Consider the following 26,223-nt stretch of genomic DNA (forward strand, 5'->3'; position numbering starts at 1 on the left):
TACTCATTCAGTATGATTTGTGCTGTTAACTCATTTCCCTTGTTTTGAATGCAACATTTGGATAAAGTTACATGAATGTAAAACCAGCGAATGAACAGAAAGCATCATTGAACAGTTTACAGATCTGAGAGAAACATACAGTGTTTCCCAGTAATTGTTAGGACTTGGGTATATAGAGAATTTCAAAATTTTCAGATGACATCAAACAATAGCCGATGACAATATCCAGGATTACACTTTTGGACTAGTGATGTGAGGATATATGGCAAATGAAATTTAACAGAACAGTAAAGTACAGTATGTTAAAAAGAATCAGTATAGGCTGTATTTACAACTAAGGTGTAGTGCAGAATCCTGGAAATTTTTGATTGAATGATTGATAAATTGGTTTATTGTCACATGGACCGAGTACAGTGAAAATCTTTGTTTACTACTAGTATTGGCAGATCATAGTAAGCAAGGATGTAGAGGTCAAAAAGATTTAGAGGCATGCAGGTAACATTGCACAGGGCGTGCACTAGGTGAGATCGACGTTCACAAGATAAGCATTATTTTAGGTTAGAAGGTCAATTCATCAGTCCAATACACAACATTTTCAAAGTACAGAGGAAGTATGGAACACTACCACGTGTTCAGTTCAGTAATAAGGCTGACAAAGACCGACGACGTTAAGACCGGATTTGATAGAGGTGTTCAAAATCAAGATCGTTTTGATAAATAAACCGTTTCCAGTGGTCGAAGGATCGGTAAATCCACAGATTGGCAAACGTGACATGAAAACTGTTACAGTGACTCGTAACTTGAAATGCACTACCTGAAAAAATGATGTTAGTAAATTCAGTAGTTTTTTTTCCCCCCAAGAAAGACAGGCTAAATACGCAAAAGAGCAAAATATAGTCGTAAAGCGTTGAGGAACGAATTAGTGAGTTATTTCACAGCCGCCACAGGCCTATTGGGCCTCTTGTGCGTTGATCTCTGAAATAGGAAATAATATTCGGACTGACAACGCAGCGATAAGGCATGAGATAGACAAATAAAACAAAACAATGTAACTTGTACCGTCATTTTTGGAAATGGGAAGAAGCGTAGTTGTGGTACAGATACTTTAACCAAAAAAAAGACAATTATCACTCACTGGTTAAATAATGTGGAACATGAAGTTCTCTTGAAAAAGCGCTGATTTCTCTCTCTCTCTCTGCTCGGCTTTGCTCTGCTCTGCTCTGTTTACACGGCCCTCGTACGGCTTACCCCCCCTCCGTGTCGGTTGGACGGTAAACATCCGGTACGTTTGAATACTTTTGGGCGGGAAGCGGCTGCGGCGGCCGCCATCTTGTTTACTCGGGCAGTGTTTGTGTGTGAAGCTGGGGGTTGCTGGAGAGGGATACCGGTCTAACCGCGGAAGCAGAGCTGCAGTGGACCGTAAGTTAAAAGCGCAAATACGCGGCTGTACGTGTTAATAGTTTTTTTTAATATATTAGCCGGCTCCCGATCCCTGCTGCGTGACTCACTTTATTTATAGTCGGCGCGGTGGATGCGCACGTCAGCGTTTGAAGAAGGAGTGAGGCCCCGGGCCCACCGTGGTTCTGTCTCTCTCTAATGTGTGCGGTGTTGGGGAATCGCCTCCCTTGGTCAGGGGCATGGGATGGGGGCGGTAAGAAAAATCCCTGGAGACCTTAGCGAAAAAACCGTGGGTTAAAATGGCGACAGGAGAACGGAGTGTAGGAGAAGAGGCCTACCCCCGACCTCGAGTGACCAACTCCGCCGTCGCTGCCCGCCTGGGATGCGGGTGCAACACGAAGGAAATTGCAAAGAGTCCCGAGGCCCTTGTCAGGTCGTTTCGGTCATCGATTTAATGGATAATTCTGTTGCATTCCACGCGTGACGGATCTGTTTTTCTGTGCTACGCATATAGTTTATAGTTAATGCCCATACTTTGGTTTTAATTGTATGTTTATTCAGTAACTGCGATTGTTTCAATCCCGTGCCTAACGCATCCCTTCCCTCTCCCCAATATATTACGTGTGGGGCCTTTTATGTATTCTTTCAGTAATTGCAGTTTTGACATCTCACCCACTGCCTTGCAGAAATTCTCCAAGACACCGATATGCTTTATGTTTATCGCGCACTTTAATCTCGGTCGGTTCTCTGAGCTCATACTTAGAGATCGTCTTGTTTCTAGTAATAACAGAGACTGACTTGGTCTCGCGATGCGATCACAAGTCTTTTGTCCATTTTAAACGACACATCTGTTTAAAAACCTCGTCTTTATTGTATTGTGTGACAACTTATTGAAAACATTGCATTTAACTTGTAAAGGTTTTGATTGGTCTTTGTTAATCTAAGACACATTAAAATTCCGACTCATAAATTATTTTTCGAATCCTCTCCAGACATGGAAATATTTAGTTTTGGTGTCCAAATCCCGATGTGCTGGGTCCTATGGTTACCCTAACAATATTTCCAAGCATTTTACACCACCGAGATGTTAACAAAATAAGCAAGTGGTACCATATAGATTTCTAATTCATCTTTTTTGCGTTTGCGCTGAAAGGATGGGCAGAAGTTGCTATCAAGTGAAATTGAGATTACATTTGTTATATTTTCAATTTTAGTTTAGAAAGTGAAATATAGGCATACTTAAGTGAAAATGAGGTTGGAGAATAAACTTGAGATGTGATTGAACACTTGAATAATTATGTTAATTAATAAACTTGTAATTCTTATGTGAAGCAAAGAGTGTACTGTAAAAAAAGACAAATGAACTTGGTTGATTGGTAATATATTGGTATGCTGTCGATGGCTAATGAAAGTAGTGAATGTGATTGCGACAAGGAGGAATACATATATTGTGGTTTTTTTAGGGTAATTTGTCTCTGAAACATGCAAATATTTGAAGAAAAATCATTTATTTAGACAAATGAGGAAAGAACTTTGATTTGAAAATGTTTTTCCTGCTGATAATCTATTGATGTGAGCTGTCTCCAGTTTTAAAAAATCGGCACAATTTACATAGCTGTTAGTGAGCTGCAATTCATATCTGTGCCAAAACTATTGAGTTACTGCGTTGTTGACAAATGGTTGTTCTGCAACATTTTATCCTTAATGATGACTGCAGTCTTTCTGGAGAGATTATACAAGTGTTGCAAGAATAACCTGATCAGAAGGTTAATTTTTGATTCTTGTCTTCACCTGTGTTTAAGGCAGCAATAAATTGCATTAAAGACAATCTGGATGTCCACAGAAGGGTAAAATAATGAATTCAACATGATATTTGGGGGCAGGTTCCATGGTTATGTTGATAGTATTTCAATCTTTCAGATGTGTAAGAGAGGATTATTGTTAACGAGACAAACTCTCAAAGGTCATGCATTCCTGAGAGAACTGGGGTCTTTTGATTTTGCTTATTAGTTGATTATGTTGTGTAACTGGGAATAGAAACATCCTCCGAGTGGGGAGCATCCATTGGCCATGTTGTGTTCACAGAACATTCATACAATTACTTGTTTGAGACTTGTCCATGACTGGTTGGTGTTCTGTGATGACAAAACTGGGAAAATAAACTTCTTTATCCAAAGCTGTCACCACATTGAAGAGGCTTCAGGCCAAATCTTTTGAAAGGTCTGGTCACATTTTGACAGTCATGACAAGTTTCACACAACATCTGCAACAATGGCCAACAATGTCAATAAAACAGCACACATTTTTTTCAAGATGTCAGTTTACTTTATCACCCAAAGTTGAAGGATCCTTTCAACAACAAAAAAGAATCCTATCATCTGGATCTATATTTTTGTGCAAACCAATTTGTTTTTCCATGGATCGTGTGCTATCTGTGTACTAATTCTTGTGATTAATCCATTGGGTTTTGAGATATGTTGTTTACATACTAATAAATGGTCCAAGACATTTCCTTCACCCACCTTCAATGGCAGAGGAAAAATGTAAGTTATACATGGCAATTACCTTTGTGAGAATATACCTTGTTGCTGATATTTACATTAAGGAGGGAGAAATTTTATATGGTGACTTAGAAGGAGTTGACTTGCTGGAATATTAACATTTTTATCTCCCATATTTCATGTTTTGTATCCAGAGTTTTGCACTGTTTCATCTCATTAATTAGAGTCATAGAGATGTACAGCACTGAAACAGACCCTTCAGTCCAACTCGTCCATGCTGACCTGTTATCCTAACCTAATCTGGTCCAATTTGCCAGCACTTGGCCCATATCCCTCGAAACCCTTCCTATTCATATTGCCACCCAGATGCCTTTTAAATGCTGCAATTGTACCAGCCTCCACCATTTCCTCTGGCAGCTCATTCCATACATGTACCACCGTCTGTGTGAAAAAGTTGCCCCTTAGGTCTCTTTTATATCTTTCCTCTCTCACTCTAAACCTATGCCCTCTAGTTCTAGACTCCCCCACCCCAGGGAAAAGTCTTTGTCTATTTATCTTATCCATGCCCCTCATGATTTTATAAACCTTTTGAGGTCACCCCTCAGCCTCAGATGCTCCACGGAAAACAGACGCAGCCTTTTCATCCTCTCCCTGTAGTTCAAATCCTCCAACCCTGACAACATCCTTGTAAATATTTTCGGAACCCTTTCAAGTTTCACAACAACCTTCTGAATTTTTGGGACATGTTTTTTAGATTTGTCTTTTTCAGATTGATTAGTGCAAGTGATTTGTGACACCAGTGCCTTTATCTGGTGTATAACAATCTTGGATTTCTTGGGATTTTTTGGTCTAGAAATTTGAATTGTATTTTGAAACAAAACTTTTTTTTTATCTTTTAACTTTGTAAACACTTGTCTTTAAATGTAGTCACTGCATGTCAGCTTGAGAATTTTGGTTAAAAACAAAATTCTAAAAATATAATCTTCATTACCTAGAATAAATATGCAGCAATGAGGTACAATCTTGTAATTAGCTTAAATGACTGTATTGCCACAAAAATAATTTGCTGGCTATCCTCTATATAACATCTTTTTAATGCAAATCAAAGGCCTTCTTTTAGAGAATGAGGTTGTTTAATATGTTTAGAGTTTAAAGAGCCTACAAATATCATGTGAAGGACTATCCATCATGTTAATATTACATTATTTTGAGAACTGTTTGATTTTGTGGATTTGGTTTGGCTGGATATCACAGCTTAAACCTTAGTAAACATAAGAATACCTGTATATTGACTTACTTGAGAAAGTTTTAAATCTTTCAGTTATTTTGTTGGCACAATCATGAAAACATGAAGTGAGCTCTTGAGATTAGTTGCTGAAGTCAAGCTTTTCATTTATTCACTGATTCTTTACGCGTGTTATATGTGATGTTTGGATCATAGCTGAATTAATTTGTCTACTCCATAGGCTTACCATCTTTTCCAGCTATAATTTATATTATGTCTAACACTGAAAAAAGTACATTAACAGCCAATTCGGTTAAAATAGTTTTTTCAAAAGTGCATTTTAATTCTTATTTTTAATAAGTTCCAGCAATGAATTAAAAGCTGAAAGAAAGTGACTGCACATTCATAGTTAATTCTCAGTGTCAGACAAGTTGTTGTTCCACCAAGAACAGAATCTGTAATTGGTAGAGCAGCAGAACGCGCAGGATCTAGAACCAGAACTCTTGTTTTGTCGGACTAAAGTTGCTTTCAGTAATAGAGGAGGTATTTCCACCTCCTTGATCTGGACTGAAAATCTTCGTCTTATTGCAATTTAGAGTCATACATGGCATGGTAACAGATCCTTTGGTTCAATTCGTCCATGCTGAACAGATATCCTAAATTAATCTAGTCCCATTTGCTAGCATTTAGCCCATATCCCTTTAAACCTTCCAATTCATATACCCATCCAGATGCTTTTTAAATGTTGTAATTGTACCAGCCTCCACCCCGTCCTTTGGCAGCTCATTTCATACATGCACCAACCCCTGTGTGAAAAATGTGCTGCTTAGAACCCTTTTTAAATCTTTCCCCTCTCACTTTAAATCTATGCCCTCGAGTTCTTGACTGTCTACCCTGGGTGAGAATGTGTATAGCGTATGAGCAGATAGGGAAAGAATTATGTTTTGAGTTTTGTGAAATGAAAGCTTGAGCTGAGTATGACTTGGGTAAGAACTTGCTGGAGGCAAGGGTAGTGGGTTAACAAGGTGGAAAAGCATTCAATATGTAGAGCCATTTTAACAAGATGAGGAAGTATTCAGTATGTAAAGTCAGTTAACAAGGTGAAAAGTATTCATTATGTGGATCCAGTTATTCATTGTATAACTCCAGATGGCTTAATCTCTACTATTGACATGCACTGATTGCAACGGTTACCCAATTTGGATGCTCCTCCCTATAAATTGACTATATAATTCATTAAGAAGCCCCTATTCCAGAGAAGACTGAGAACTCCTGTCTCTGCACATGGGCAATCGTTCTCTCTCCCTCCAAATCCTGGAGTAAAGATGGTGGAGATAAAACTACTGTGTCTCTGAGCATTTTGCTTTGACTGAGGAGCGAGATGGGGCAATAATGGCGCAGTTGGCAGGATCCAAATGAATAGTTATGATCGGTCGGTGTCAGTGATCGTCTGGAACATTTGTATCTCGAGACGGGCAGGCCCGTAATGTAAGATTTTAAATCTGGGTCTCTCTCGATATTCCTGTATGCCAGAGATGGTCACCTCGCTCGATTGCTGTCTATTCTACGGATTCCTGGAATGGTAATTAGTTCAGTCAAGAGAGACAGTTTTGCAAGGGCACTGTCAAACAGAGCTTCCAGTTCTCTGTGCTGCATTGGTTGGTGGTGGTGGGCGGAGGTGGGAATTAATTGAGGTTCGAATCCTCTCTGTGTATTGGGGTTTGAGACTCCTGGCTGGGTTAATTTGAGGTTTGAGGCCTCCGTGCTGTATTGGGGTTCGAGTTCTCTGTGTTTCTGTGGAGTTTGAGCCTCTGTAAGGAGTAAAGTGAGAAAGGGGTTAAAGTCCCCAGTGGTGAAATTGAGGGTCTGAGAGTCTTTTTCATTCTGGGGGAAGAGAGTGGCTTGGAACTGTGGCACCATGTGGTCCACTATGAGGGGCTTTCTTTTTTTATAAGTGTCATTTCAGTGACAGAATGCAAAAAACTGAGAATTGCTGAAATTAAAGGTCAAATAAAGGGAAGTTTCAATGTAAATTGTGCCATGCTGAGTGTGTTTGATGTTTAAAAATTTTGGTTTGTTAAAATACTGGTTCAGAAAATCCCTTGAAGTAACTGTTTTTCCTTGTTTGAATCAGAATCTCAATTCAGTGTGTTTTGTGAGCTATATAATGGTGCAGATTTTGTTTTTTCATTGAAATTGTACAACATTATGCCTTTCTTAAAATGATCAAACTTGATTAGATTCCCTACAGTGTGGATACAGGCCCTTCGGCCTTAAAAGTAACCTTAAAATAAAGTGATTGAGTGCCTTGAGCCTCTGATTAGTTTGAAATTCTACAATGTCTGTTTTTAAAAAAAGTTGGGCCAGTGGTCAGGCTTTCGCCAGATGAGAGTATTGTATTAAAATATCTTTGCTGTGTTTGTAATGCAGAGTGTTCACGAAAAGAAGAGTGCATTTTCATTTTGATGTTTTAATATATGAGAGAATATTAGAACTTGAGGCTGTGTTGTTTCCGTTCTTTTAATTATTAAGACTTCATTGGCTCCCTTCATATTGCAAATTAAAGGAATGTTGATCTCTACCAAAGTTGCCACTCTAATTCTGACTATTTTATTTTGTCTCCAAATAAGGTCTAACATATGAGGAACGGCTGAGGATCCTGGGATTGTATTCATTGGAGTTTAGAAGATTAAGGGGAGATCTGATAGAAACTTACAAGATAATACATGGCTTGGAGAGGGTGGACGCTAGGAAATTGTTTCCGTTAGGCGAGGAGACTAGGACCCGTGGACACAGCCTAAGAATTAGAGGGGTAAATTCAGAACAGAAATGCGGAGACAATTCTTCAGCCAGAGAGTGGTGGGCCTGTGGAATTCATTGCCGCAGAGTGCAGTGGAGGCTGGGGCGCTAAATGTCTTCAAGCCAGAAATTGATAAATTCTTGATGTCACAAGGCAGGTAAGTGGAGTTGAAATGCCCATCAGCCATGATTGAATGGCGGAGTGGACTCGATGGGCCGAATGGCCTTACCTCCGCTCGTTTGTCTTATGGATGTTTCATTTGGAGAATGTATTATAAAATATTCAGCATTTGTTTCCCATGAATATTTGAGATTTAACTCTGAATTGAAGTCGCCTCTTCAATTGCTAAACCACAGGAATCATTCTGTTGTTTTCTTGCTGTTCCAGACTTTTGAAATACATTTCCTGACAGCTTTCAGATTAGCCAAGTATTGATTTGTTAAAGGAAAATAATTTTTGAATAACCTGAATGGAATACCCACAGGGTTTGATTTTAGGACCATTGATTGTTGTTTATAATTGGCTGAATTGTTTAGGCAGTACAATTTAGGAGTTTATGGATTGTATAAAACTTGATAATGTCATAAATAGTAAAGAGAGTAATAGACTTCAAGAATTCAAAGAAGGTTGAAATAGGCAGATACAATTTAGTGCAGGTCAGTGTGTGACTGTCTTCATATTGTTAAGACGGACCCGCGGGGTCCCGTCTTTGCGTGTTCTTTCGGAAGGAGAAACTCACACTGGCAACTATGATTAGACGCAGACAGCCGTTTATTCACAGAATCTTAACTGGTACAACGAATCTACAAGCATGCATTCATTGGAGAAGGCGTTCTCTCTTCTCGTTCAAACTTGACACAATTATACTTCGCTCTGCCTGGAGTCCCCGGTCAGTTCGCCTTCCCCATTGGTCCATTCATCTGCGCGCGCTGGGGATCCGTCCTCCTATTGGCTGCATCGAAGTGCCTGTCCAGCTCCTGCTGTGCTTGACAATGGCTCAGCCATCCCCGGGAGCGGTTCCGATCCCGTATTCAATAGTTCATTGTTTCAAGGAATTACTATGCGTCTGACAGGCTAGCCATTTTCAATAGTTTCAGTTTAACTAAATTGACAATTACACTTATCAACTTTAGACTTAAATAGAGTCATTCACACTTAACAGTTACAGGTTCCGATAGAGCAATTCACACTTGTCTAACAGTTACAGATTCCGATCGGTTTCTTTATTAATCCCGAGTTTCGATGGGGCAATTGATACTGGCTGGTATTTACAGGCTCCAAGATTTAATTAACATTATGCATATCCCTTACAAGCTCCAGCCAGGTAGTCATGCAGTCGCCAGCAGCAGCTCGCTTGGCTGTTGTTAACCATTTCAGGGCTGGAACTAGAAGTGTCTGTTGCAGAACTAGTGTCACCCTCCCTAGCCCTACATTAAACACCCCAGTGAAATCTCCCCAACAATATTGCTAACCACCTTGGCAAGGAAGGAATGAGAGAGGAAAGGCAAAGATACTTTTAGCAGCTAACATCTTTTGGAGAGCTTCTCCATTCACAGGTAAAGCATGCCTTAGGACTACCGCCCACTCCTCCACAGCCTGATCGAATAGATTCAGTCAGCTCCCCAGTCATGAGCACGAAAAGTGAAGAAGCTAGTAACAAATGAAGAGGAGGTCGATATGCATTTTGTTAGTGGCCTTCCTACGGACATTAAACCACATTTACCTTGTCTTTCGATCATTTAATGGATATGAAGGTTCACTGATCAAGCTAACATCACAACAGTCACTTGGCTTTGTTAAATTTGACAGCAGAGTGGGAGCAGAAGCAGCAAAGAATGCTGCATTCACCTAGCCTGCAGCTGAAACTGCTGCACTGCACACTCAGTTGCACTGGTATCCTCCATCTGAAGCATCTCCGGAAGGATGGAAGTTTCATCAGTTTTGTGAAGTACTTAATGCAGTTATCCAAGAAATCAGATTTCTCCATGGACTGATGCACAAGGACAGACTGAATTTTGTTTTCAAGTTGGACTTTACTCAAGGAGATTTTGGCAACTGGCTCATTTCTGCGCGTGCTGGGGATCCGTCCTCCTATTGGCCGCATCGAATTGCCTGTCCAGCTCTGTGGATTTAAGAACTTTACTGGTGAATTTTTTTCCACATGGGAGGATTCTTCAAATTCTATTTATTGTAACGGACTAGTAATTTTTGTTATATTCGTTGTATGCTGTGAGTCAATAACTTGCCTAAATACCAGCTATCAGTCTTATGAAAGCTGGTAATGCCATAGGTGATCATGAAATGATAAAAAGGAGGGAATGAGAATGTGTATAAGGTATGAGCAGGTAGGGAAAGAGTTAAGTTTTGATCTTTGTGAAACAAAAGGTTCAGCTGAGCATGACTCAGATCAGATATGCACTTGCAGTTAACGGGGTGTTGGAGGCGAGGGTAGTGGGTTAATGAGGTGGAAAAGCATTCATTATGTAGAGCCATTTAACCAGATGAGGAAGCATTCAGTATGTCAGGTCAGTTAGGCCAGTTATTCATTATGTGAAGCCAATCATTCATTGTAAAACACCAGATGGCTTAATCTGTACTATTGACACTTGCTAATTGTGCTGGTCACCCAATCAATATGTATGTTGCCTTGTCTGGATGCTCCTCCCTGTAAAATTACTATATAATTCATTAAGAAACTGCTGATCAAGAGAAGACAGAGAACTCGTGTCTCTGTGCACATGGGCAATTGTGCTGTCTCCCTCCAGGGCCCGGAATAAAGATGGAGGTAAAGCATACGTTGTCTCTGAGCATTTTGCTTCGACTGAGATGGGAATGGGAGGACATGGGGAAAAGATCTTTTCCTTTATTCATGCCTCTTATTATTTTGTAACTTCTTTAAAGTCTCCCCTCAGCCTTTGACACTCCAGGGAAAATAGCCCCACTCTGTTTAGCCTCTCCTGAGAGCTTAAACCCTCCAACCCTGGCAACATGCTTGTAGACCTTTTGTGAACTGTTTCCAGTTTAACAACTTATTTTCTATAGCAGGGAGAATTGAATGCAGTATTCTAAAAATGGCCTAACCAATGTCTAGTACAGCTGCAACACAACATCTCAATTCCTATACTCAATGCACTTAGCAGTAAAGGCAAGCATACCAAATACCGCCTCTACAATCCTATCTACCTACGACTTTGTTTTCAAGGAACTATGGATCTGCATGCCAAGGTCTCTTTGTTTGGCAACACTCCCCAGGACCTTTAAATTAAATGTACACATTCTGAGCTGATTTGCCTTACCAAAATGCAGCACCTCACATTTATCTAAATTAAACTCCAACTGTCACTCTTCGACCCATTTGTCTCTTTCCAGGAAAAAACATTGAGGAATTTCCTTAGCTCCACATGTTAAATGTCCTTTTTGAGATTCTTACACTTGATGTAACTGCAATACATCAACCTCTGTGAACAGCCACGATTTATTTCAGCAAGTACAAGCCTTTGGAGGATCACTTAATACTGTTTGTGATTATTCCTTAAACACAGTGTGGGATTAGGTTATTCCTTAAACATAGTAGCATTTATAGAGTATGATTAGATTTATCACATCGTGCCTGCAAGACAGGACCCCACCCCGGGACATCCAATTTCTCACATGTCAGCAGAACAAATTAACCCTGTAACATCTCTCACAGTGATCACCTCTGTGTAAACATATCTCTCAGCTCCAACTCCCAAGCAAAGGGTTTGATAGTGGAAGTTTTGCAGCAGCTTTGCAAAATGAAATAGTGAATAAAAAGCCAGGCGGTTGATGAAAGAGGTAGATATTTTGTCTTAAAAGAGAAATGTGAGGTCGAGGTGTAGAGTACTTCAGAAATTGAGTCTCAACAACTGAAGACATGGCTATCAATATTGGAGAATTTAAATTAAGAATGCACAGGTGGCCCCAGTTACACATTTTGCAGAGTTGAGCTGGAAGAGATTTCAGAGATTGGAAGGGTTAAGGATAGAGGAAATTAGACGCATGGGTGAGAATTTTAAAACTGACTGTTACTTGGTTAGTAGCCTAAGTATATCGGTATGCACTGAAATGATAGGGGAATGGATGTGGGTAATTTTTATTGTTTACATATGCATATACACACGGGTATATGTATCACTAGTACTAATGTTTCATGCTAAGAATGGAAATTCTAAATTGTTTCAGCATAAATGCTGGAGGTAATCATATTATCTGACCTCACTGCATAATAAAGGAGTTGGTGACTTTGAGAAAGGAACTTCAGTAATTCAGAACGTGGTCCTGCAAGTTAGGGTAGCCATTGATATTTCAGGAAACATTTTCGAGAAAACTATTTTGCCTCCTGAACTTCACTGTTGTAATGGGTAGAAAAGCCAACTCATGACATTTAACATGAAGTGGTAGAATGGATTTCAGTATTATTTGTTAAGAAAACAACGGTTCCCACTGGAAGAGGGTGGTGAAATCCATCCCATATATAATAGATTATATCTCTAGATATGGATTTGGAAATGAGGATTGGTTTTCCTTTTTATTAATTGTCCTTGAGTGGTTGGTGGCGTTCTTCCTTCTTTGAACCAATACATTGTGTTATGTAGGTACATTCATGGTGGTCTTAACTTGGTCAAATTTCTGCAACTCTGATGATAAAGGAATACAGTTCCAAGGCAGGATGGTGTGTGCAATCAGCCAACAAAAGATCTAATTTCTAAAAATGTTAGCTCTTCTGAGTTCAGCCAATACTTCTACAGTTTGCTAAACATTCAGAGCCAGAGTTCACATCAATTCTTTGTGTACCAGCAATTCTTAGACCATTATGTTTTGTTTTACCCTGTGTCCATTTAATCTAATTACACTAGTAATCTTGCTGTTACAGTGTAAAGTGCCAATGTATGCTTAAACATTTAGTTTTGACGCAAACTCTTCACAGTTGAGCTGTACTAGGTAATATTATGCAAGCACAATACATATCCATTGATAGTCCTACAAAATGCCTGACTCAAACTTTTAAATGAATCAGAAGAGAGGAGAAAAAGAGCTTGTTTCAACTTTGTAAATGAGATCAAAGTTAATTTTGACATTTTGTGTACCCAGGCTTGATTTTTTTTTAAAAAAACAGACAAAATCTCAACTATTGGTTGTTTTCTGCTGGGAAATTATGTATGAATATAAAGGAGCTGCCCAAATCAGTTGTGACTGTTGGATACAAGGGCAAGTATGTTATGGTACTCACTGCCCAGGTCAGAGATGAAAAGTAGTTGGATATTGGTGTTCCTGGAATGATACCCCAGTAAACTTTACATCTTTCAACAAGAAAGGGATAAAAGGAAGTATCTGTAGAAAATTGCACCAAGAGATCAGAGGCTGAATATAAAAAAAGCAAAAAGAAACCAAATCAAATATGGGAGAAATCCAAAAGGTGATGGAAGACTGCTGTCAGAATCAAAGCATTGAAGGGGTCGTAGATTCCAACATGCTAAGTATGTAGGTCAAATATCTATTGATCAACTTGTTTTGCCTATTAGGTGTTGTACTCCTGTTTGGATATGGCAGCAGAGCTGCAGTACATTAGAATTTGGGCAGGAGATTGTCTTAACCAAATTTCTCTGCAATAGATGTCTTTCTCAAATCTGTTGTCTTCAGACTCATTAATTAGAATTGGAATATGAGTTAGTTACACTCTGGCACAGACATTGGGGAAGCAGTACTTGGATATTTTGCTCCAGACATCTTGTTGAAATGTGCAGGGTCAGAATAGGATTGGTCTGTCAAAGTAAGAGGAACTTGGGTGAGATATGGAAAAATTTACTGTTGAAGGAAAGTGACTGCAGGAAACTGTAAAATTATGGAACAGTTAGCCAAAGTCAGTTGTCAGGAAATTGATAGACTTCATAATTGGGGACTTTATAATTGATCAAATTGACAACTTACTAGTTGAACAAAGGAATTCAGTATGGACTAGACATGGGTATATCGTGTTTGACCAATCTGAATTTTTTGATGTGATAAATGGTAAATAGGAAAATATCTACAGATATTACTTGCGTTGTGAAAAATACCTTTGATTTTTCTGCTTTTTAAAAACTGGACTGCAAGGAGAAAGAACTTTTTAAAAATACAACATCAGACATTCATTCTCTGGTTAGGGGATTTAAAATGCTGTGCAAAGCCTTAGGATAAGAAATGAATGCTTAGGACTGAGGTGGGAATAACTTTCTCCACTCAAAGATTGAGACTCTTTGGCATTCTGAACTTTTGTGGGCTATGGATACTTACAGTCATGGACACCATCAGCACAGGAAATGTTCAAAAACAACCACCCAACTATTCTAATTCTATTTTCCAGCATTTGGCCAACAGCCGTCTGTACCTTGGCATTGCAAGTGCACATCTAAATACTACTTAATGTTAGGAGGGTTTCTGCCTCTACCACTCATACAGGCAGTGAGTTCCAGATCCCCACCTCCACCTGGGTGAAAATGGTTTTCCTCAAACCTCCTCTAAACCTTCTGTGCCTTACCTTAAATCTGTGCCTTATCAAGGGGAATAGTTTATTTCTGTCTACCCAACCTTGCCCATCATTTTGTGTCTCAACCATGTGCATAGGTTTAACATGAAAAGGGATAACTTCTTCATGCAGAGTGTGATGTGTGAATGGAATGAGCTGCCAGAGGAAGTGCTGGAGGCAGGTACAATTACAACATTTAATGTATCTAGATGTGTATATGAATGGGAAGGATTTAGAGGAATATGGACCAAATGCTGGCAAAAAGGACTAAATCACCTTAAGATGACTAGTCGATGTGGCAAATTTAGACCAAAGGGTCTGTTTCCGTACTGTATGACTCTTATATCACTTCTACATCTTCTTTTGCTGTAAGGAAGACAACCCCAGTCTGTCCAATCTTCATAACTGAAACTTCAGCACAGGCAACATCCTGGTAAATCTCTTCACTCTCTGCAGTGCTTTGACATCCTTCCGAGAATGTGGATTCCAGAACTGCGCATAGTATTTTAGCTGCGGCCTAACCAACATTTTTCATCTTTGAATGCATTTAAAGCTGCGAAAGCTAAATACAAGGCGTAGTGGAAAAGTGTGTCGAAGACTGAGATTAGTTGTGATCATATCGAATGTTGTGAAGGATGGACAGGTCCCACTCCTGCTGCTATATATTGTGTTCTCTCTGAGCATTGGGAAAGTGTGAAAGTAACTCTTGTTTTTGCAGATGACAGTGCTTGCTCCACCTTTTTTTTTTGTTGTGTGTTCATGTCTAGTTCATCTTTCCTGTGTGTGAGTGACAAATTTATCAATTTTCTGACAGTATTGTGCAACATCTGGCAGTCTTACGGTTGCAAATAAAATTGCTGCCCTCTCCGAATTGTGAGGGGAGACTCTTAGTGCCATTCTTAGTGGCTCGGATAACAAAAATCCTGAACTAAGGCAACAAACATTTAATTTCATGTCAAAGATAAGATATTTGATCTCAAGACTTAAGCAGCTGCAATTTTCTTCCACTAAGGAAATTAATATCAGGGTTTCAGCTTGTGGTCTTGGTTGTGCCCAATATGCATAGAGATTTTCCCTTGTTATTTTGTCAGTTACTTGAACATGTCCTTGGAGTTGCAAGCCCACTTGCCCGAGGAAATACCTCTACTTGCTAGATTGAAACTCTTCATAATTTTTAATGCCTCATTCTCTGTCTCAACAATCTACCTCTCCTGGAGGAAGAACATTCTTAGCTTTCCCAGGCTTTTCTATATACGTAAATAAATAAAAAATGTTGAGACAAAATCTTCTCCGGCAGTAATTTTAAGTTTTATGCCCAGAATTGTATACAATGAGGTGTACAGCACTAGTCGAGAGTGTAGTGCTGGAAAAGCACAGCAGGTCAGGCAGTATCAGAGGAGGACGAGAATTGACATTTCGGGCAGAAGCCCTTCAATAGGAAAGCACTATACAAAACTGAAATCTAACCAGGATTTGTAAAGTTTTTTTTTTGTAATGTTCAATGCTGCTATTTAAAAATAAAGTATTTTCTTTAACAGCCTATCAACTTGCTCTGTGCATATTTTTTCATGTGCATGCCCAGATCCTTCTGTTTTGTGTGTTCTTTTGATTGTACTGTGTATTATATTAACTCTCAAGATGGATCACCTCATGACTAATCACATGAAATTGCATTGCATGTTGCTTCTCATTTTGTCTCCTGAAGTTTAGTACTCACTTGTCAATATTTAGATTAGATTCCCTACAGTGTGGAAACAGGCCATTTGGCTCAACCAGTCCACACCAACCCTCCGAAGAGTAACCCATCCAGACCCATTCCCCTTTGACTAATGCACCTGACACTATGGGTAATTTAGCATGGCCATCCCCCTGACCTGCACATCTTTGGACTGTGGAAGGAAGCCGGAGCACCTGGAGAAAACCCACGCAGACACAGGGAGAATGTGCAGACTCCACACAGTCGCCCGAGGCTGGAATCGAACCCTGGTCCCTGGTGCTGTGAAGCAGCAGTGCTGACCACAGAGCCACCGTGCCGCCCCTACATACTACACTTCCAAACTCTGTATCAACCACAAACCTCCAAATCGCACTCTCCTGTCCTGAAGTTCAACACATTTTAAATGCAGCAAGAAAAACAATAGTCCTAATAATGGAAATCCCATATATAGTTCTTTTCAGTCAGAAAAATTTCCATTCAGTGGGGTGAGGAAATTGAAAGAGTATATCATGTGTAACTTTTAGCTTTCAATTAATTTTTGATAATTTGCTTTTTTTCTAGGTTTATGATCTTGTGTTATAAAATAACCACAGAAGATGTTTTACGCTCACTTTGTGTTGAGCAAACGTGGGCCACTAGCCAAAATCTGGCTTGCGGCCCATTGGGACAAGAAGCTTACCAAAGCCCATGTGTTTGAATGTAATCTGGAGAGCAGTGTGGAAAGTATAATTTCTCCAAAGGTAGGTATTCTGCCAAAAAAATTGTTTGGGTCAAATTAGTATAAATAGTTTTTTAAAAAGTTTGTCTTGCAAGGTGTATATTTCCTTGTGTTACAGATAGGTTTTATTGTGAAAATTTCATTATGCAGGTGTCAAGCTTACTAATGTCTGTGCATACTATTACAGGGTATACAATTTATCTGAGCTTAATACTTTGTGAATTGGATGACCACATTTTATCTGTCTATTACACGTATCTCTTTGTTTTTCTTCTTTTATAAAAAAGTTGTTTTGTTTCCTGCCTTACACCATCAAACTTGTTTCTCTTATTTTTGCTTTTTTCTAGATGGGGAGGAGGGGTGTGGCAGGTTACATTTGGCATGAAGTTTGTTGGACAAATAAAGCCCTCAGCGCTCGCTTCCCATTCCTTAATCAGTCCTTTATCCTTTCCCATACTTCCTGATTTGATTCATTTCCCCCATTTCTTCACATTCCACTTTCTGACCCAATTGTGCTGTCACTTCCATTGATGCCTCTGTCTATTCAACTGCCCACCTCAACCCTGTATCTGACTATCCTCCTTGTTCCACTTTTACTTTCCTTACCCTCCATCCAAATCAGTCCACCCACTTTTGGCCCAATGTAGTTGTCCAAAATGAATATAATATTTGGTTCATATCTGAAAAGTGTTATGTTGTTCTATTATCTTTCAGATGGTTAATCTGTGTTCACTTGAATTGTTAAGAAAACAGTTTCTGTGACCTTATGAACACCATGAAAATAGAATAACTGGTGGCTTGCTATTTAAGAAGTTGTGCTGTATACAGATTAGATGGCAGTTTTTCTCACCTAACAGTTATGATTCATCTGAAGTGATTCCAGTTAGAAAACATTTTGGAACATTACAGAAATTTGACTAAAGTTCTTTTTCTGAGGTTCCTTCGCACCTGATACAACTGCACCACACCAATTTCTTTGAACAACAACCACATTTTATTAAGCACAATACATTACACACTTTCTGGAGGAACCTTTAACGCATACCTCGCAGGGCTTACAGGGTCATGGCAAAAGCTCTCCCAGAACAAAGCAAACAGTTTTTCCTTTATGCAAAATCTTTACATCATAGTTAATAATGTGCACAAGACAAGCCCCAGCCATTCCCCCAGAGTCACATGCCATTCAAGACACAATGCAGCGACCACTTCATCCTCAGAAGCAATGTATTGGCCAGATCTGGTGTGAATTGTATTTTTTGTAAACCACCATATAAATGGCTCTGGATAATAGGAGATAAGGTAATTTCTTACAATTTATCTGTAAGTCTGAGACATTCCACCCTTGCCTCGCACATCCAATTTCCTGCAGGTCAGCAGAGTAAGTTAAATCTTTAATATCACAGACTGAATTCCCTATGTGTGTCTGTGTTTTGGAGTCTACAGTTAATAATGTCAAATATCTGAAATACCAGAATACTTTTTTTTCTGAAAGCAAATTCCAGTTCTACAGGGCAATGCACTATTGGAACAGAATGAAGAAAACAGGAGTAGTGCTATAGAGTCCTAGTGTCCTGACCAGTCTCTTATTTTTAATAAACTTTGCTTTATTCTTAACATTGTTCACCATATCGTAATATGCACAAAGTTGTACTTATCCATCACTCCTGTTCTCGCTGGCTAACATTGGTTTGGAGTCCCGAAATATCTCTATTTAAAAATGTTCCCTGTATTTTGATCCTTTCTTGGTTCCCCGTCCATAGTGTATTTTCGTTAAATGTGTGCTCCTGTTCCTTGTTTTTCTCCTAAGTGCATTACCCACATTAGGTTGTTACCCATTCTTTTAACTGTCTTTCATTTTGGTTTTGCAAAAGGTGTCGTCTTAAATTCCAAAACTTCCTTTTGATTTGATACTACTGAGTTGCTTCTTTACCCCTTAACAGAGGTGGTACAGTGGCTAGTTAGTAGTTGTCTAAAGTCTCCTGTTTCTTCATTCTGGAGCACCAAGGAAAATTGTAACCTACCTGCAGCTCCTCACAATATTGGAAATATATTGGAGAATTGCAGACTAGGTATTGGGTAAAACTAAAATGTGCAGTTGCTGAAATTAAAACAGGAAATCCTGTAATTGGGTCAGGCAGCATCTTGGGGAGAAACAACATTTAATTTTGAAGTTGATAATAAGGTCTTTTCTGTTTTAATTTTATGCTAATCATGGGATTGTTCTTCTTTGTGATGTTTTTAATCTTTTATTCAGAATTTCTTCAAATACTTCCTTAACAGTGTGCATTTACCCTTTCAACAAAAGCCTCCAAACAGTTTTTGTTCTTTTCAGTGAGATGTCTACTTATTTTTGATTTATACTAACTTTTATCATCTTTAACATAATGAAAACTGCACAGCAACAGATTGTTTTAGTCATCCAACTGAAGGTCAGTGTTATGAAATATTGAAACTTGATTCATCTGAATGAATCAAATTAATTTTGTTGTTTGCATCCCAGAAGTCATGCAGAAGAGATTGTGACAATTGAGGTTTCATAGAAGATTTGGAAACTATGTTCATTATTAGTAGTTTGTAACCACTGTATTTTCCAGGTTAAGATGGCTTTGCGAACCTCTGGACACCTTTTACTGGGTGTGGTGAGGATTTATCATCGAAAAGCTAAATATCTGCTGGCAGACTGTAATGAAGCCTTCATAAAGATTAAAATGGCTTTCCGTCCAGGTATGATGTTGGTGGTTTGCTTGCATGTTGTTTATGTTTTGATAAAAATTGGAGGAAGGATGTTCTGGAAGAAATGTAAGATATGTATTTTCTTAATGGCTGCTTTGGAGTGAGAATTCGGAAAGGCTGATAAAGTTTGGGTTGTCAGTAATTTGCGTGGCCCAGCAAGACTTGGTTTTTAGTGCAAAGACTAGCCCTTTCTAAAATTGAAAAAGTAGTGTCTGAAGATTGTTAGATTTATAATAAAATCAAGAAGCTGACAGAATATAGAAAATGCAGAAGAAACAAAGCAAGAGCATTTGATAAAATGGTATGTAGTCAGCTTGTTGGCATAGTTGATGCCCATGAAATAAAGTAGAGTGTAGCATTGTGGATGTGAAGTTGGTTAAGTGGTAGGGAATACTTTTGCAGGTTGTGTTTTTATTATTTAGAGGCAGTTATACAGCAGAGTCCCCACAGGTGTCAGTACTGGAGGACAGTTACTTTTTATTTGATGAATATTGATGACTTTCGGGCGTTCAGGGCATAATTTCAAAATTTGCAGATGACCCAAAACCTGAATGTAGATTAGGCTGATGGGGTGGTGGGGAAAGCAGAAAAATTTCAGGTGAAATTTAATGCAGAGAAATTAACATGATACATTTTGATGGAAAGAAATAGGAGAGAAAAAAAGAAATTAACAGGAAGGGCAAATGTAAAGGAAATGTTTAGGGAAATATGTGAACATAATATTAATTGTGACAGGACAAATTGAAAAAGTACTTGAAAAGACTGTACAAAAGTGAGCAAGTTTTGATGAATCTTTTGTAAAACTGTGGTTTGGCATGAACTGAAATATTCTGTCCATTTACAGAAGCTGTGTGGAAAACATGACTGGTTCCAAAAATGTAGTTCCTTGAGTAGGTTGGGTTCATCTTCTTGGAGATGAAGTGGTTGAGAGAGATTTATTAGAGGTCTCCAAAATCATGGGGGATCTGGACAGAGTAGATAGAACCTGATTTTGAAGTGCCATGACCAAATGAGATACAGTTAAAGTGAATGGCAAAACAGTGAGTAGGATTTGGAATGCACTGCCAGAGTGTGTAGTGAAAGAGCAGATTCAGTAATGTGTTTCAAAAATAAATTGATTAAGTGTCAGAAAAGGAAAATGTTCCTGTACCACTGAAAAGGGAAACATTTCCTATGCCTTAAGGAAAGAGTGATGTAGTGGGACTAGCTGTGTTGCTCCCACAGAGAGTCTCCTCCAGCTCAATGGTCTCCTTGTGCTGTAATCTTTTAATGATATATTGTATGCATCTGTCAGAGAGCAGGATTTTCCGACTATGTACCACAAAAGTCTATAATCTACATTTTTCTAAAAGTTGAGAAAGATCTGAGAATGTACTTACTGCTGCATGAAAAGTGGGAGAAAAGGGGTGCATGTAAAATCTGGTCCAAAATAATGGCAAAAACATGCAGATTAAGTGTCATCCCTGAAAGTTGCCACCGAAGTTGACAGGGTTGTTAAGAAGGCATATGGTGTGCTGGCATTTATTGGTGGGGAATTGGGTTTTGGAGCCACGAGGTCATGCTTCAATTGTACAAGACACTGGTAAGGCCGCACCTGCAGTATTGCTTACAGTTCTGATCACCGCATTATAGGAAAGATGTGGAAGCTTTGGAAAGGGTTCAGAGAGATTTACTAGGATGTTGCCTGGTATGGAAGGAAAGTCTTACGAGGAAAGGCTGTGGGAATTGAGGCTATTTTCGTTGGAAAAAAGAAGGTTGAGAGGTGACTTACTCGAGATATATAAGGTAATCGGAGGGTTAGATAGGGTGGACAGTGAGAGCCTTTTTCCTCAGGTGGTCAATTGCTTTAAATTGAGGGCTGATAGATTTCGGACAGATATCATGTGTAGTTTCTTTGCTCAGAGAGTGGGTGTGGACTGGCCTGCCTGCAACAGTAGTAGACTCGCTGATATTAAGGGCTTTTAAATGGGCATTGGACATACAAATGGAAAATAATGAAATGGTGTCGGTTGGATGGGCATCAGATTAATTTCATAGGTTGGTGCAACATCAAGGGCTGAAGGGCCTGTACTGCGCTGTAACGTTTTATGTTCTACAAACCAGGTCGGTCCTGAAATATCAAAAAAAACATGCAATTTCAAAATGGTAACGTGTCTTTAATTATTTTGTTTCTTTCCAAACAGCAAGCAAGCAGCAGTTTTCTGATTAAAATCTAAAATTAGAATAAATGAAATAATTTGTGCCTCACTGTAGTCCAACAAGTTGAATGTTTGTACACTTGTTGCATTCTTAGTGCTGAGGACAGACTAAGAGCAAACATAGAGCATGGTGTCACAGGAACAGTACCAAATAAATGTTATGGGTAATATTGATTCCAAAAGATTTCTGAAATCCTGGCCAATTTCAAATACATGGGTTCCATTATGCTTGATTATGAATTAATTCTATCTGATTTTAAAGATTTGTGGACAGTCTCTTAGCACAACTGCACCAGGTAATGTGGTCATCCACTGGGACATGTGTGGAGCTAAGTTCACAGGCTCTAGTTCGAAACAGGAAATTGACTGACCATGTGACACCTTGGTAACCCTGTTATAATTTGACTCTTCTAGTTTTTAGATGTGTTAAACATCATGCAAGGTTTATTAAATGGACAAATTTGGTATTGCAATTATAGGGGTTGTAGATCTTCCAGAGGAGAACAGAGAAGCTGCATACAATGCTATCACTTTGCCTGAAGAATTTCATGATTTTGACCAGCCGTTACCTGACTTAGAGTAAGTGTTTTTAAATCATGTTTAATCTTCTTTCACCCTAAAATAATTTTCAGAATTGGTTTGAGAGCTTAATTCAAAACCATAACTTAGAAATGACTCACCATGTTTAATGTGATAGTTTGTGGCATTGAGTGATGTAATTCTGAATTAATCTATTCTAATCAGGACAGATAATTCATCTTAATGACATTGTGCTTTGGAGTGTAAAATAGAAATAGAGTATTTGTTAACAATGTGTGTAGGTGGACTTGGGGTCAAGGCCTAATTAGGCTTAATTGTAAAATCTATCATGAATAATCTGTGGAAACCTAGTACCTTTAATTCATGTGATTGACAACTTGCCAAGCTAGTTTTCCATGTTGTTACTAGGTATAGATTTTATACCTCAACACTTAGCATTGCAGTGACAAGAGGGGGGCGGGGGGGGGGGATAGATAGGATGAAAGGTGAACCTACCAATAGCTGAGCATGAAACATTTTCTTGAGAAAAAGAGGGAGAATATGATGGCATAAAATCAAGTCAGTTCGCAGAATCAAAAGCTTCATATTTAAATACATTTTTAGAAAATAATTTTGAGATTTTTATGTTGCACCTGCAACTCAAAACTATATTTTTGTCACGAATATTGTTCCAACCTTAATAATGGCATTGACTCCATACTTGAAAATGTTTCCTTGTGCATTAATAAGTGCATTATCTTGCCAAGTAGGTCATTACCCATTTGAAAGATGACATCATGGCGGGATATTGAAACATGGCATTGCATATAAATCTGATTTTATCCTGCTTCAGTTTCAGCACAAACGGGCATACAGCTGCTGGATTGTGATCAGAGTGAAAAATCCTAGTTTTCTTTTCCTCTTGCTGCTTAATTCAGGATGACAAAAGCAAGCTGATATCACATGTGCAATCAGTGTAGTAAAGGCTGAGCATATACTGTATAAGTTTGTTGAGCTGTTGCGGTTGCCCTGTTTTACTTCTGGTGCATAGTGACTGTCTCAGGCATATGTTTGGCTGAGAAAAGTCATAGTTTTCCAAGTATGCCTCCCAACCGTGAGGTTGTGATCTGCATCTTTAAATCTCATGGAGAATAAATGCACAACCGAAATATTGGGTACTATGCAAAAGTAGCATCATGGAATTTTAGTCTTTCCCTCTTGACTGTCTGTCTGGAATTGTTTATTTTAGTGGAAGCATGATGATGTTAACTCCTACAACTTCAGCTTCGTGCAGCTTTCAAAATATATGTTGCTATGACGATCAACATAACTGCAGCTGTGGCTAGCTGATGGAGCACAAAATAGTTCTGTTCATTTACAAATTTGTAAAATGCTTAGTTATGTTTTGTATTCATTACGCTTAAATATTAATATGGAAAAGATCATTCCGGAATTTTCAAATTAAAGTGTACAAATATAGAAATTGTACTTTGTTCAAATGCACAAAGAATAAATCTGTGTAATGTATGATTGGTATAATCTTTAAAAATTTATAATTACCGATTTTAAAGAATATAAGCTTGAACTTCATCCATATAAATTAGCAATCAGTGACATCACTCTCTGTGGCATTAATAGCCGAAGATTCTCACTCGAGAAATTTGTTAATATTTACCACAAACAGTATCTGAATTCTTTTTGTTAGCCTCACTGCTACATGGCCATGTGAAATGAAGTTTGGCAGTATCAGATGATTTCTATGTGATTTCTTTCAGCATCCCAGAGTGTGCATGAGAGCTAGACTTGTGCATGTCAGTTAATTTCCTGAGTAATTCACCCATGAATAAACTATTTGACATTTTGTTGGTATTACTTTTTCTTTACTACTTAATGTTCAGGGATAGTTGTGATATCTAAATATTTTGGATGTTAATCTTTTTGGAGTAAGAGATTTGTGATTATTATTTGTGAGCGCTCCCATTTTTTAATTTGCCCAGAATTATATCTGTAAAGATAAGTATAAATTTACACCAATCACATTTGGTGTAAGATTTCATTTTTTTTTTAAGTTGTCTTCAGTTTTTGTCAGATAAGTTTGATTTGTATAACTTCAGATCTTTGCTTAACGGAATCAATAATAATCTGTTTTCTAGTGATATTGATGTGGCTCAACAGTTTACCTTGAATCAGAGTAGAGTGGAAGAGATCACGATGCGAGAGGAAGTGGGCAACATAACTTTACTTCAGGACAATGACTTTGGTGAGAATTGAGATTTGCCCCTAAACATAGAGACATTTCTGAATTTTTCCTTCATAACTTCATTCTTCTAATAATAGTATGAATTCAGTCAGTAGCATTGCTTTTGTTAGCAGTAGAAGTTAGTGGTAATGCCAGAGTTTCATTAATTGCTGTTTCAGTTGTTAACCCATTTATTTCATATCCATTAACTGCTTCATAATAATACCACAAATGGAAATTTTCATTTTTAAATCATTAAAAATAAGCTGAATAGTTGGTACAGCACTTTTGTCTTTCAGCTATTGTATAGCTGGTGACTTGATAACTTTGCTACGGATGTACATTTGTGTTGACGAGACAGGGTAGATTGGGAAGGGTAAATATTTTAGTTTTGATTTTTAATACCATTTGTCAAGTAAGAAGCATGTTTGGGAGGGGTTAAAATGGAAACTTCTATTTGTGGCTCCAACCCACCTTGTTTCCAGATATTTAATTTTGGGAATTATGCCAACCGAAAGGCTTTAGCTCAAAATGGGTCAGATTTACTTAATTTCAGACAAACTCTTTCAGCTCAATGATGTGATCAGCACTACAGTTTTGTGTTAACCTGAAGTCAATGCACCAGTACATCTCCCGCTAAATATCAGAAGCATGATAAGAAGCAACAGTTGACCAGTCGAGATTATGTTCAGTCTATTGTTTAAAATAATTATTCTGTTGAAACCTCTTATCATGAGTATAACCATGCAGGGATACTCTGCACAAGCTTCATAGTGAGCCTTTGGACTAATGCAGCCCTGAAATGTCATGCTGAAATCCTCCTTCCAGTGACTGCCAGGGATTGCATTCATGGGTACATGGCTTATACTGCCAATTCCTGTGCCCAGTTCTGGTTGCCCTGTTTCATCAATTTATCAGTTTAAGATAATGATTTGATACTGTGATATTAAAATTTTATGGATGATGTGGAATTTTCATCCTGTGTGAAGGTGATTTTGGTGTTGATGATCGTGAGATCATGCGAGAAGGCAGCACATTTGAAGAGGATATAATGGGAAGCACCAGTGATTCTAATCTGTTGTTGGAGCCAGTGCAAAACACCACAGCCCAGCTGGCTGAGAAAAGTAACCATTTGGCGTATGACGATCCCCTCAAAAATGATGGATTTGGAGATGGAATTGATGGTGGAATTCTTGGTATGTCTTTAATTCTTCACTTCATGTAATAAGTACATGTAGAAATTGTGAATATTCCAGAAAACCAAACTAATTAAAATGAGGAACACTGTCCAGAGCATGTTTAGTTTTAAATATATTTTGAAGGACACTCATATATTCCCAATTTTACTTGCAGTTCAATTGGAGATAGCTTTCATTTGTAGCTGGTTTTAGCTCCTCTGAATGAGTGTCCAAGTCCAGCAACACTGTTTTTTGACCAAAGTATAATATCAAATGTGACAATGAAATGTTTCAAGCATTTATTTCCATTGGCAGTGCTTTGATTTTATTGGATAAACAGTATAGAAGGTGCCCATAAGTCATTTTGCCCATAAGCTTGTTCTTCAGAAAAGCTATTAATACCAGACACCCATTGTTTCCTCATACACTAGCGAACTATTGCATCCCTTTCGAAAGCTGTCCTTTCAGTTT

General features: G+C 38.5%; 1 protein-coding gene across 1 annotated transcript in view; it reads left to right on the forward strand.

Moving 5' to 3' along the window:
• Positions 1 to 1,332: 1,332 nt before the first annotated feature.
• The window catches only part of rad21b (RAD21 cohesin complex component b), a 52,017-nt gene continuing 27,126 nt past the window's right edge, over positions 1,333 to 26,223 (forward strand). The window contains exons 1-6 of the mRNA XM_043688995.1: positions 1,333 to 1,419; positions 16,729 to 16,907; positions 19,480 to 19,609; positions 22,296 to 22,395; positions 24,489 to 24,595; positions 25,564 to 25,770. Of these exons, the coding sequence (XP_043544930.1) occupies positions 16,764 to 16,907; positions 19,480 to 19,609; positions 22,296 to 22,395; positions 24,489 to 24,595; positions 25,564 to 25,770 (688 nt within the window). The 5' untranslated portion in view covers positions 1,333 to 1,419; positions 16,729 to 16,763. The remainder of the gene's footprint in view (positions 1,420 to 16,728; positions 16,908 to 19,479; positions 19,610 to 22,295; positions 22,396 to 24,488; positions 24,596 to 25,563; positions 25,771 to 26,223) is intronic.

The sequence above is a fragment of the Chiloscyllium plagiosum genome, chromosome 4, assembly GCF_004010195.1.
Source record: "Chiloscyllium plagiosum isolate BGI_BamShark_2017 chromosome 4, ASM401019v2, whole genome shotgun sequence".
Classification (NCBI taxonomy): Eukaryota; Metazoa; Chordata; class Chondrichthyes; order Orectolobiformes; family Hemiscylliidae; genus Chiloscyllium; species Chiloscyllium plagiosum.